The sequence below is a fragment of the Electrona antarctica genome (genome assembly GCF_951216825.1).
Source record: "Electrona antarctica genome assembly, chromosome: 12".
NCBI classification, from domain to species: Eukaryota; Metazoa; Chordata; class Actinopteri; order Myctophiformes; family Myctophidae; genus Electrona; species Electrona antarctica.
The window spans coordinates 42,205,153-42,218,774 of NC_136793.1; the positions used below are offsets into that span (position 1 = coordinate 42,205,153).

General features: G+C 43.3%; 1 protein-coding gene across 1 annotated transcript; it reads right to left on the minus strand.

Moving 5' to 3' along the window:
• Positions 1-2,462: 2,462 nt before the first annotated feature.
• On the minus strand, positions 2,463-3,320 carry LOC306934414 (beta-1,4-galactosyltransferase 1-like; the record flags this gene model as incomplete). The annotated part of the gene is made up of 1 exon (XM_079516983.1): positions 2,463-3,320. The coding sequence occupies one exon, from the start codon at positions 3,318-3,320 to the stop codon at positions 2,463-2,465; it is 858 nt and encodes a 285-aa protein (XP_079373109.1).
• Positions 3,321-13,622: the final 10,302 nt, after the last annotated feature.

Below are 13,622 nucleotides of genomic sequence, written 5' to 3' on the forward strand. Positions count from 1 at the left end.
TTTTAAAAGATTTATAATAGCTACATTTTAGACATATGATTGATAACTTGTGAAAAGGTACATTCTGCATAATGAGTACTTTTACTTTTGGTATATTTTGATGCCAATACTTTTGTACTTTAACGAAGTACATTTTGATTAGGGACAGGTCGAAATTTAAGTAGGGGTACCCCTGGAGGAAATGTTTGAGCTCTGATATAAAATACCATGCCCCTCCCTCTGAATGAAAATACAATTAAAGTACCCTCCCTGAATGATTAAACAAAAATGAATCACCCTCCCCTAAACAATAACATGACATTTACCTCAGCAAAACTAAACCCTGCATTTTAGCACAGTTATTATTAATTAGCCCACCTGTTGTCCTGCTGTCACTTCTCTCATTACAGGGTGTCTACTCCCCATGTGTCTCAAAACGTCTTTAACCACATTATCAGTTCCTTCAATTCTATCCTTTCTCTTAAACATCTGAGTAATTGTTGCAAAGTGCTTCATTTATTTCAGAAAAGACACGTGACTGTGATTTGAACCAATCAGAACTATTAAATATAGCTGCAAGCAGCGATAAGGCGGGACCAAGAAAGAAGACAATACGGAATAAGAACAATATGCACAAATAAGACTGACTGACTGAGCTAGAGCTATCTGGACACTGTGTGTGTGTGCGTGCGTGCGTGCGTGCGTGCGTGCGTGCGTGCGTGCGTGCGTGTATTAACCTTGCTCTCCCCTCCTCCTCTGCTGCCGCACTCTCCCTTGCCACCACTTGTTTTTCAGTTTATCGAGGAGGCCCTGTTCGTTCAACTTTAACACTGCCAGGTTCACCGCGTTTCTACATAACAGTCAGGCTGTTATAGCGCTGCTGTTAGTCATCTTGTGGTCCAAAGGCGAGAGCTCTACTGACTGAGCTAAATCTACACGGAGACAATCAGTGACTGCATTGTAAACAGCAAAACCATTCAGTGTTTTTGGTAACAATGTGTCCTCGTTTTGGGCATGTCATTATCCATTTCTACAGTGTGTGTGCTGTTCATGTGTTCACGTACAAACTTCTCTTCAACTGGAATTTCAGTTAATGGTTCATAGATTGTGTGTAGGACGTTTCACGCAAGTTGCTCAAAAATCAGGGCAGAAAATCAGGTATAAGCATTCTTCAAACTGCTCAAAATGGCAGAAAATCTGAGGGCGGAGCTTACTTGTCAAAGTGACAGATGTGTTCCCCATGAGTCAAGGAACATGTGGAAACAAGTGCCATGAATTTCAAAAAATAGCGCCCGCCTTTGGCCAATTGGAGTAAGACTGCTTCCAGTGCTATTTGACATGACTCTCTACTATACTGTAAAGTGACATAAGCATATGACACTGCATGTATGTATTAGAGGCAGAAGAATAATTTTCACAAAACAGCAATTTTCATTGGCTCATAAAAACTTTTTTCACTTAACAAAAATGTGCTACGATTATTTGTCCGTATAGGTCCAAAGTTCACATGTAGAAGTTTTCGTGCATTTTCATCAAAGATCCTGGGAGCAGATACTGTACATTTTAACTGTTTTTCATAAAATAAAAAATGGCGGGTGATCTAAAGGTCAGAAGTCAAAAGTCAGAGCACGAAAGTTGTTCGGCATGATGAGACACATATGTGTATCAAAGTGTCATTGCCGACGGTCAAACGGTTCATGAGATATGCACGTTCAAAGTTTGCATTTTCAATTGAGTGCTATAGCGCCACCATTTGGCCAATCGTCATGGGCTTCGTATAGTCACCGTTTGGCATGGCCCTCTACCATACTGTAAAGTGTAATAAGCAAATGACGCTTCATGTGTAGAACGTTTCACGCCAATTGCTCAAAAAAACAGGCATAAAATCAGGTATTAGCATTCTTCAAACTGCTCAAAATGGCGGAAAATCTGAAGGCGGAGCTTACTTTTCAAAGTGACAGATGTGTTCCCCATGAGTCAAGGAACATATGGAAACAAGTGCCATGAATTTTGGCAAAAACGAGGCATGAGTGACCAATTGGAGCAAGACTGGTTACAGGCCTATTTGGCATTGCCATGACCCTCTACCATACTGTAAAGTCGCATAAGCAAATGACGCTTCATGTAGGTATTAGGTGCAGAAGAAGTAGTTCCACAAAACATCAATTTTCATTGGCTCATTAAAACTTCATTTTTTCAGGTATATTCAGTGATTTCGCATCATTCAAATATCACTTATTTTTTTATTTTTTTTGGATAATCCTCCCTACTATAGAGTGTGCTGACCATATAAGGAGTTCCTCCCTGTCCCCAGTGAGCCCCTGGGGTCACAAAACCCTAGTTTCAGTTTTGGTGGCGGGTGGCAAAGCCTTCTTTGTCCGTATAGGTCCAAAGTGCATGTGTAGAAGTTTTCGTACAGAACCTTCTGCTGTGAGGCGACAGCGCTACCGACTGCGCCACTGTGTCCCGTCTGAGGCTTCATTTCATGACCGTTTGCCGATGTCCACGACGACGTTGGTGTATGGCTGCTTGCCGATGTCCACGGTGACGTTGGTGTACAGCGGTTCTCTTGTTGTCCTCACCACCTTGTAGGACAGAGAGTTGATCCCATCCGTTGCCATGGTCCGCCTGGTGCGAGTGATAAGGTCAAATCTCTCCGGGTTGTCTTCGTTGCCTTTGTCTTTCGCGTGAGGGATGTTTCTCAATCTCGCCACCTCTTGGTTGGGACGTGACACATGCATACCGCTATACACAACCCTGTTATAAATGTCATCGTCCTCTCCTCCCCATCCCCAGTAGTTATTTGGGAAACCATTGATTTTCAAAAACTGCTCTTTCCTCATCGATGTCACGCCTCCAAAGAAAGTGTGATATGGTAACTGGAAGTTAAACTTTTCAATGAAGCCGCCCAGGAGTCTCGGCTGGCTGAAGCAGCCGTATATGTTCCGGTCGTCCATCGGAATCAGGTCTACGTCGCTGAACACAAAGCAGTCGTAGTCATAATCCTTCAGCGCCTCGGAGTAACCGATGTTCATCAGCTTGGCTCTGTTAAATGTCTCATTTCCATGCTGGTGGATAACATAGACCCCATAGTCCAGCTGTTGTCTTTGCAGGATGGGGTGGAGGTAGTGCAACCAAAATGGGAGATGCTCTTCTCTGTTCCTGAAGGGAATGATCACTGCCACCTTACGGGAGGACACACAGTCTCTGGGATGATAGCGACCGCCTGGCTCAACTTTGGGGTTCTTCTTGGCAGTTTGCTCAGGACTCTCCTTGGAACTGAACTCCACGTTCACGGGCCCAAGGAGTAGTGGAGAGTTTTCAGGGCACGGTGGTGGCATGGAGGGGGGGGGTACGCACCATACACCAGCGACAAGACAAAGGAGAAGCACTAGTCGCACGCACATTGTTAGTATAAACCTCGACATCTTTATCTCAAACTCAAGCCCAGAATCATCCGCAAAAAAACGAAGGAGAGAATTCGACTAATGTTCACGTGGTTATTTATAACTTACGGGTGACGTATTTAGAGTGACATGGGCCGTGGACACGCGTCATGGACAGTTTTCCCCACATTTGGGCACAACCGATCTGGAACTCCATATTTGGGCACATCCATATTCGGGTCGAGACTGACATGTGAAGGTTTCCCATAGAAAGCACTGTGCACAGGCATGGCCTCATGGTCTCCTTCAGTGAACAGTAGATGTGTAGTGTGCTGTTGTTTATGTGAAATAATAATCCATAATGACGTGCCGGACGATGTGGCTCGTCAACCACATCACATGCGTTTGTTTGTGGTACACTGGCAGGTTATGGGATTTTGACAGCTGCCGTCCACTTTTCTTATTCTTAATGGCCCAATTTCACCCCTGCGTGATCGAACGCATGGATTACGCTGACCCTGCACGCTGTCCGCAATGTGTGTGAGTGTGAGTAACTGAGAAACCGTGAGAATCACCATGACACGCGGTCATTCTTCCACGACCCGATCCCCTATCAGTTCAGTACAGGACACGTCTTTTAGCTTAGAAATACGGAACGTTCCCGTTACGGGATGGTTGGTCGTTGGTAACCCTATTGCGTTAATTTGATAGCCCACCCATTGAAGTTAAAAGTAGCTCACGCAATTCCATTGGCTTTTAAAAATCCACAGTGTCTACTGTCTACACACACATACAACAATGGACGGTTATGGACCGTATATATGCATTCCGATATACACTCGGCAGCTTTGTAAAGCTTAATTGTAGTAGGTGTGAACTGTGAAGTGTTGTGTTTACGCTGCGTAAATTACGCACAGAACTGTGTGAATGTAACGGAGGGGTATCATTGACCAAAGTTCTACTTGAATTCAGAAAAGCTGTAGTAAAAAAAATATATATGCCTATAATAACATGGCCTATTGTATTATCAAAATTGGATCACCCTCCCTTGGACTCAAAGTAAAATTAACTCACCCTCCCTCTGACTAAAATTAGAAAGGCATCACCCTCCCCTGTTTTCCTCCACCTAAATTTCGACTGGTCCCTTACCGGACTTTAACTTGTAATATTGCAGTTAGTATTGATACTTTCCCACCATAGGTTCATGTACTAATCTATATCATGCCAATATATCTGCTCTGCTGCTGTGAAAACGGTCAAAATGGCAACGGTTTATGGAAGGCCATTTCCTGTCAAGATGAGTGAGAAAGAACTTGTATGACTAGTCTGTACTCTACACATACCCCCTGGCCTTAACTCTATCAAACACATTTATTTTACACATTTTATTTTATAAATTGGAATATAAAATGTGAGCCACCCACTCCCTATGGTCTTGTGGTGGCAAAATGGAAGCATAATGGGATCATAGATACGGAGTTGGTCCACCCTTTGCTACTATAACTTTCATCATCATTAGTCTGAGATGTATTCCACTATTTGGAACGTGCTGCTGCCATTCACTGGAACAAACACAGGGCACTAATTGGAAAGATCGTCAGGCATTGACAAGGGTTGCCTAACCTCGCGTCACCAGGCTTTCCACCTCGGAGGAAAGCCTGGTCTGTGTTACTAAATTGCCGTGTGATCCGGCGGTCGGGAGCGGATGATATTGTTACGTCATGTTGTAGTCATTGTTTTGTAGTCATCAGGCCGGAAGTCCGGAACCCTCAAACCAGATCTTCCTTTCCCTCAAACCAGAAGAATAATAAACCCCAATAAAAGCCTTGATGCAGTGTAGTTTCACTCTTTTCTAATATGAATGTGAGTGTACTTTCCAGAGACTATGCCTATGGCAGGTAAATAAAACTTTCGGGCAGGTGGAGTTTGCTTTCAGGCTTCCAAGTGCTCGTTTGAGACGGGATTTGTCGGACGGGCAAGTGCCTCTGAGACCTTAATGTCAACCCCTGGATCATATCTCCTATGTCTCAAACATCACCCCATCCTCTTTCTCCTCAGCAGAATCACAACCTTCTTCTCCATCACTGCCGGTGTCGACAATGGTCTGCATCTTCAGAGTCAGATCTGCTCACCCTCACAACTCTTCACAGGATCATGGTTTGTGTTCCTTTTCTTCATCGTCTTACGTAGGCTATTCATTTTTAAATCCTCTTTTGTTGTTTTCTTGCAAGTGGCTTGCACATTTGATTCAAGAATATATTTTGGTAAAGGTAGCAACCTGTAATGTCTCTGTAAATTATGGTGGAATTGAATAGATTCGTCCCGGGTCTAGGCGGTAAGAGTTAACCCGAGTTGGCTTGTCTAGGTCTGGGACCTCCAAATTGATTTGGCCGTAGACCCCCATTTGAATAGGTCTTGCACCAGAGACTGCCATAAGAGAAACCTTGTAGGCACATACTGCATATATAACGAAGACCACTTTAATACTATTTGGTTAATATCCAATGTGAGTATTCTGGCTTTCGTAAATCAACGGACAAAGTCTTGGGTATATCATTCTTTCACTAGTACTTTTTGATTTCAGTGATTGTACATCCAGCAAATCTTTTAAAGTAAGGCCATTAAACAAAAAATAATTTAATTTATTAACTTTTGCAGATTTAATATCTGTTAAATAAAAATAAAGGTATGAAAAGCTGGACAGAGTCGGCTGTAAGCTGAGCTGTGTGAGGCTGAGAAAGGTGCCCCCTGCCAGGGACGGTGATGAATGCGCTTCAGGCTTCAATCCGTCCCTGTAGCCCCCAGTAGTGTGCAACCCACACTAACACTAATCAAGCACTGTGAGATGCAAAAAGCCCACAAATGATTCTGGATGGCATTCATGGACATTCAGATTGATTTCCAAAGACCTACAGAGCTCCCATGAAGTTCCAACTTGATTGCACGACTGGAACAACAGGGGATTCTGAATTCAAATAATGTACTTTTAGTTGAATTTTTAGGCCATGATTCAGGTTAGATGACAAATGTAATACTGTATGTACATGTATGCTCTGTGGAACACTGGCATCACCTAGGTCAAAACATAGTACTGTATGAGGTTGGAGAACATGATGGGATGCATCATGCATACGTTGGTTAGACATACTAACAGTAACCCGTGGCTCCCGGCATGCGTGCGTGGCAGGTTAAAACTAACCCATGACTTCCTGCCCGTCGGTCTGTTAGTACGTCAGACCAAACACATGCACCCACTTTCGGTTAGGCTAATATGTATTGTTGCCGTGGATGATCTGAAAAGCCGCAAAACTTTTCATTTGAAATAACGCATACAGGAAGCAGTGACACTCTTCCACATGGTCTGGGTGGTGGCCAATCAGATTGTTGAATGTGACAGATTAGCAACCATGTATGGAGAACGGGTTAAGATGAGCCAGTTGCTAAATTGAACCGTGGCCCTTTATCTAGAAAACTGTGCTGTCATGTGACCTTAAATATAGTAAGCATCCTGAACCTTGACCTCTAAATCGCAGGGTGGACACTAACCACAAGGCCATTGAGCTGTTTATTCTTTGTTTATTTTTTTTCTGGATGGTGTATAGGTCAGGGGTCTCTCTGGCTGTTCGTTTACCCTTCAGCCTGAACGAATAGTTTTGTCAACACGATGACAACATGAAATGTGCAGGAGACGAGTCTTTCACAAAACAGGGCACCCGTCTGCAATGACTTAATAACAATTAAGCTGTCTTCTTTAGTGGTTGATGTCTGCTTGATTTGTAATTCATGAATTATATTTCAGAGCTAATTGAAAATTGTATGTGCAGATATTCTTCGCACACTGTGTTCTCCGTGACGGCCGGGTGCATACGTTTGTTAGACATACATACATGACTGTAGGACTGTTAGTACGGACCAAACACATGCACCCCTGAGTGACAGATGGACTGTTTTCAGCCGTGCGACGCAGTCACTGGTACTGAATGGAGCGGAGGATATAGATTAGATTTCTCTGTCTTGCTGTTTCTTTATTTTTGAGTGGTGCAAACCACTCCAATAACCAGCTTTGTCTGTATCTATGTGTCTATGTGTCCATGTATGTGTGTACCTGTACGTGGGGCCACGTACAGATGAGCATGGTTGCTATGGTTAGTGTGTGACGTAGTGTGTGAACAGTTGCACCACTCAGTTCACACGGGTGTGTTTTTTATATAAGAATGCAAAGCACTGTCATTCATGCAAGCTTGAAAGATCACTTCCTCACCTGCAGGAATAGGTGACATGGCCTGATGCCCAGTTCATTATTAGCCATAGTCCATTAGGATAAGAATATCCTAAATGCAAGTGATATATTTTACAATTCTTTGTCATAAATAAGTTTTGGTCAACATCGAGGGGAGTGAGAGAGGTGCGTGCCAACAAAGAGAAACAATTCAATCTGAATCTGCATTTACGTGTTGACTTTATTCTGAACAATCCCAGTTACGTCATTCTCAATTTCTCACCTACACGATATAAAGTAAAAGTTCCTTATTGACTGCTTGAGTTCCAGTTCTCTCAAGACTGCAGACTCCTGCCACCTCCTGGCATGGATATTTTTGTCTCCACCAGGCCGAAGGCATGGGGAGAGAGTATGTTTTGCACTCCGTCCGTCCGTGTGTGTGTGTGTCCGTCAGTCCGTTACCAGCTAATGTCCGGCACCGTTAACTTGCACACACACTTTGCACACACACTCCCTGGATGCCAACGATGAACCTCTGCCACAGATTTTCCAGAATGGCTTGTTATAGCGCCACCAGGAGGCCGACTTTTGTAAAACACATTTTTTTATATTACTCCTCCAGATTTTGTCCCAAAATCCTGCAAATCGTTACACAGCATCTCTATAGTCATGTGTTCACGACCGATCTGTCCGATATTTCATATTCCATCTTAATTGGCTAACATTGGCTTTCAAAGTTTGCAGGATTGGCCCGTTTTGTTATAATTTACGTGAAATCTTTCACGCACTTTCCTACTAGACTGAGGAATATATCCCACCCTTTTCACATTGGCCTATTATCGCGCCACCAGGAGGCCACAACCTGACCTGGCCTGGTGGAGACCTGTGCCCCGAGGGGCACTTTATCTAGTTTCCTCTTATTTCACGCAGTCACACAATAGCGCCATCAGACTGTGCACTCAACAACTTTTTCGCACCTTTCACCCAAATGATGATCTTCCGACGTATAGTCTGTAGTAGTCACTGGTTAGCACAACTCAGTTCGGTCGGTGTGTATAGGGGCCTTTAAAACACATTCCCCGCCATAGATATCCCTGGACGTCATTTCAACTGCCAATGTCATCTCATTTCAGGGTTTTCATTGATTACGTTGATCTTTGCCAACATATGAATGGCTCTAGGTTGCTAGGAAACCGATGAAACCAGAAATTAACCGGAAGTGAAAAAGTCCATCCGCCTCAATGTAAACAGATTTACTCAAATGCATTTATCTCAGATTATTTTCCCAGATTGCATTTTTTTGGTCAAAACAAGCTTTATTCACAGCCCAATAATAAAAATGTATTTTTCGGGTGAAAGAATATACGATTGTGCAGCACTTTACATGGGGACCACCCGTTATAGTCCGACCTGTGCTGCGGGTTACAAATCACCCGTGCTGTGGGTTACAAATCACCCGTGGCTTCCCTTTACACAGCATTTATTCACTTAAGGTTCAGAATAATAGTGTCGGAACTAAAGCCTATGAGGTTCTCTTGTCCTCATCATACATGTATACTGTAGAATGTGGAAGAAGAATAAGCTTTTGATCTGTGTGCTGTCTGTCTGTCTGCTCCAACTGCCTAGTATAGACAGTTATCATACATACTGGGTGATTCTGTTCATCAAATTAAAGAAAGCGGTCAAATGTTTTACCAGAAACACAGGCCTAGCCCTAAATGTAGTGAACTGGACTCCTAATGCGCCATAGCGCCTACTCCAATGTGCTAAGTTAAAGTTGTTGCACATTTTTAAATGAATTGTTTCTGCATGAATTAATCGGTGTCGTCTTACCTATTCTGAAGAAAACCTGGAGACTGGCAAGTCAGCGTACATACCGGCATGGTCCTTCTATTCCGTGTTTGGGATTTCAATAATAGGGTTGTATAAGTATAGTCAGTTCTTTCATTGCACATGTTACATTTATAGGTGTGTGCGTGTGCACGCGCGCATGCACGGCACGCGCCGTAAATTGTTTGCGAGTCAAGTCTATGGACTTTAATGTATGTTTAGAGCACAAAAATGACGACACGAGATGTCATGTGACCGATATAAATACAGTGCGATTTCTCCCTTGCATGCCATGGACACATTTGTCTGGTAAGGACACATTGTTGACCACTGATATTGGGTGCTGAGCTGATGATGTCAGTGATGTCACTACATTCACTTCACCGACCACCATCATGGTCACGATCCTGTTCTCCATTGCTCTGAGTCATCTGAGGTGCGTTGACATTCACATGGAGTTGAATTCAATTAAAACTTTCCCGATGAAACAAGGCTTTGAAGTGACTGAATAATGATGGAAAGGGGGACAATTTAGTAGAATTTGACATGGTTTCACTTGTGTGTAAGAGATATGATGACATAACTCCTGTGCAATAACTCCAGCTGTTACAGAACATGTTATAAGACAGAGTTAAGACAAAGTAAATGGTAAATGGTAAATGGTGCATTTATATAGCGCCTTTATCCAAGGCGCTTTACATAGATTGTGCATTACATTCACCCATTCACACACACATTCATACACCGATTGCGGCGGAAGCCATGCAAGGTACCAACCAGCACATCGGGAGCAATTTGGGGTTCAGTGTCTTGCCCAAGGACACTTCGACATGTAGACAGGAGGAGCCGGGATTCGAACCGCCGACCCATGGATCATTGGACGACCTGCTCTACCTCTTGAGCCACAGTACAACTCCCAATGGCTCTCTGACCCGTGTGATGCACAGCATGTACTTTTGCATTTGTGATTTCAAAGCTTTCTACGGCATCATTTTCAATTTGTCACATGACATTGTCGCTCGCCCCAAAAGAAAAGATTTTCCGTCAAGACACCCTCCTTTTCAAGATAATTTAACTCTGAAGATATAAAAATGCACCCACTGTGAAGTTTGTTCAGATTTGGCAATACTGTTTCCTCTGAGTTTGATAATAAAACCCTTTCTTGGCCAAAGGCTAAATTTGTTGAAGGTTGTTTGTGAAGAGACACTGCAAGGGTAGATCCATATACAAATATTTCTAGTGTAGTTCATGTATATCTCGAGAATCCGACCGAATTTGAAGTCGGTCTGGCAGACGTTTTTCCGGAAACACTGATCCAACTGATACGCACATAGGCATACATGGAGATCCAGTTGTCCATATCAGTTACAACAGGTACTCTGGCAATAGGTACAACATGTTTGCATAAGCGGGTGGGGCATGCATTATTTCCCGACATGCATCGTTCCTGACTTGCATCGTTCCTGTGTAGGCCAGTGCAGGTCTAGTTAAGTTAAATTTCATGTACATTTTATTTTCTATTTATCTTGTGTTTTGCAAAAAGCTTGCCGTGTTCAAATGTTAACCAGACCAGTTGTGGTTGTTTTTTGGGGGGGTTAGAGGTTTGAGAGACACCCATGATGCAGTGTTCCTGCCGTGGCTGGTCCTCCCTCAGAGCCTGCCTCAGAGAGGATGCCATGTGATCTGAAAAGTCAGCGAAGGGCTGGTCCACAGCTGGGCTACAGGGGGAACAGAGAGCAGGCGCGTAGCAACACCCTCCTGCTGGGTGAAGCCAGAGAGGCAGGACTCACCCTGCCTGCTTCTGAATCTGCACTACACATCTCTTCTGAAATGGGATAAGACAGGAATCTTCCCTTCTACTTCAGCTTTCCCCCTCCTCGCACAGATGCAGCAGTTGCTATTTTAGGATCTCGTTTTGGTTTTCCTCTGTATTCAATGCTCACCACAATGACAATTTTCAGCCATTTTGATTTTTCTCGACAGTGAAGATTACAGTGTCTCGTCCAAGTCACAAACCTATTCTCTCTCTGGCGGATTCAGCCGAAAACCTCCTCACAACAGGGAAGAGCCAGATTTCATTTCCACAAAAGATTAAGTTGCCCCTAGCTCTGCATCATTGAAACTGTCTGGGGGTTTTGAAGTTGAGATTTCTGTGGTTATACCTCTCTTTGTCCAAAGCATAGGCTTGAACAAAGGTGCAGTGAAGCATCATGTGGCAAAGGATCTAATAAGCACGAGGGGAGGAAAAAAGCACAGGGAAGTGAGCTTCAAAGGCAGCCAAGCACAGCATGACTGGCATGGCTCTGAACTCCCAACCTAAGACACTCAGCACGCTCTTCAGCAGCCCCCACCCCCCAATCCCTTTAGTCCGGTGCCGGGCAGTAATTAAAACCATCATCCCCACTGCCTTGGTTTCTCATTAGCCACAGGACCATGGGCTTTCATGCCTGCCTGCAAGTCCCAAAATATCACTGCTACTAACAAAGGGGCATCCCATATGACACCAAATGACACATTTTGATACGAGTCAAATAGAACATTATAATTATTTAAATGTGAAGCATTAGCATAGCATAGGAAAACTGCCTATTGGTAAGTACAGTAATGGTATTATTCACTGTAGTTTGACTTGAGTCTCAAGTGGAAGTACGGTAACTGTATTAAATAAAAACATGACCCGTGTGAAGTGAGGGGCGCTCTAATCAATTATTGACCTTATACCAACCTTGAAACATACTCTACTTATGTCACCAAGAATGGTGGTCCCTTATTGGCCAAGGGTTTCCACAGACATACAGACAGACAGATCGACAGCCGATTTGCTCAGACACATATGACGTAAATTAATTTATTCATGGCATTTAATGTTTGTGTTAAGACTACACTAGCTGGAATCTACACTAGCTGTTTATAGGAGGGGCTAGCGCCCGTCAAAAATGTCAAAAGCAAAAGAATAAACCAAGTTTTGTAACACACAGCTACAAATTCAGTCAGAACAAAATGGGAAAAAAACAAACAAACTTTCTCTTCAATGTCCTGTGGATCAGTTTGTTTATGTTTCTACTGTCTGCAACTCTTAAGATAATTAGAACATTTGAAATTACTATGCTTGCAGTATCAAAGGGAGAATTTGAAACGGGGTAGTATTAGCTGCTGTGGTCAGATTTTGTACTTTGGCTCTAGATAAAAAGGAACTTCTTCCCATGTTTAATTCAGTAAGAACTAAGAGGCATGACCAGCGCATGTAATACACTGGACTCTGAAGGCAATCGGAAAACGAATTCTGTACACTGTGGAGAGAAATGAATGTGATGTACCTCACCCACATAAAAGCAAAATCGTTTACGTTGTTGCTGATTTGCTCTTTTACCCCCAAAATCACTTCTACTCCAATACTGTAGCAACGCCAAACCTTAATCCGTCCAATGTTATTAACCCACTTGGCACCATGCACTGCCAAGATTTCAACGCTTTGAAAAATGATACTGTAAAACCGGTCCATTTGGTTACATTTGTATACTCACAGATTTAGAAATGGATACATATACACAACACTGTGTGGTTTTGGCACAACAATCACGAGAGGCCTCAGTATAAAAATGGGCAAAACGGTAATCGGAGATTTATAGTGTTTCCTCAAAGAAGTCATGATGTGTGGCCAAATGTCACAGACTGTCACACGCCCCTTACTGTTCACGCCCCTACTGTTCACGCCCCTTTTAGAGGCGAGCATTAAAAAGTCACACATAACTATCACTTTATTACTAAATAACTGCCTGGCACTGAAATAACAGATTTTCTTTTTTGGTGAATTCATAAAAATATTCTATATTCATCTATTGTCCAGTTTAGTGGAATACCCTTGATGGCCCCACTCAAACATACTTATAAGGCAGAATGAATCTGTTCCCAAAGCGTGCAGTTACATACCCTTCACAAACATCCCAGGCACTCCTCCCTCGTGTGTGTGTGTGTGTGTGTGTGTGTGTGTGTGTGTGTGTGTGTGTGTGTGTGTGTGTGTGTGTGTGTGTGTGTGTGTGTGTGTGTGTGTGTGTGTGTGTGTGTGTGTGTGTGTGTGTGTGTGTGTGTGTGTGTGTGTGTGTGTGTGTGTGTGTGTGTGTGTGTGTGTGTGTGTGTGTGTGTGTGTGTGTGTGTGTGTGTGTGTGTGGAGGATATTTGAAATGGGCTTCGCCTGTGCTCATTCTCAT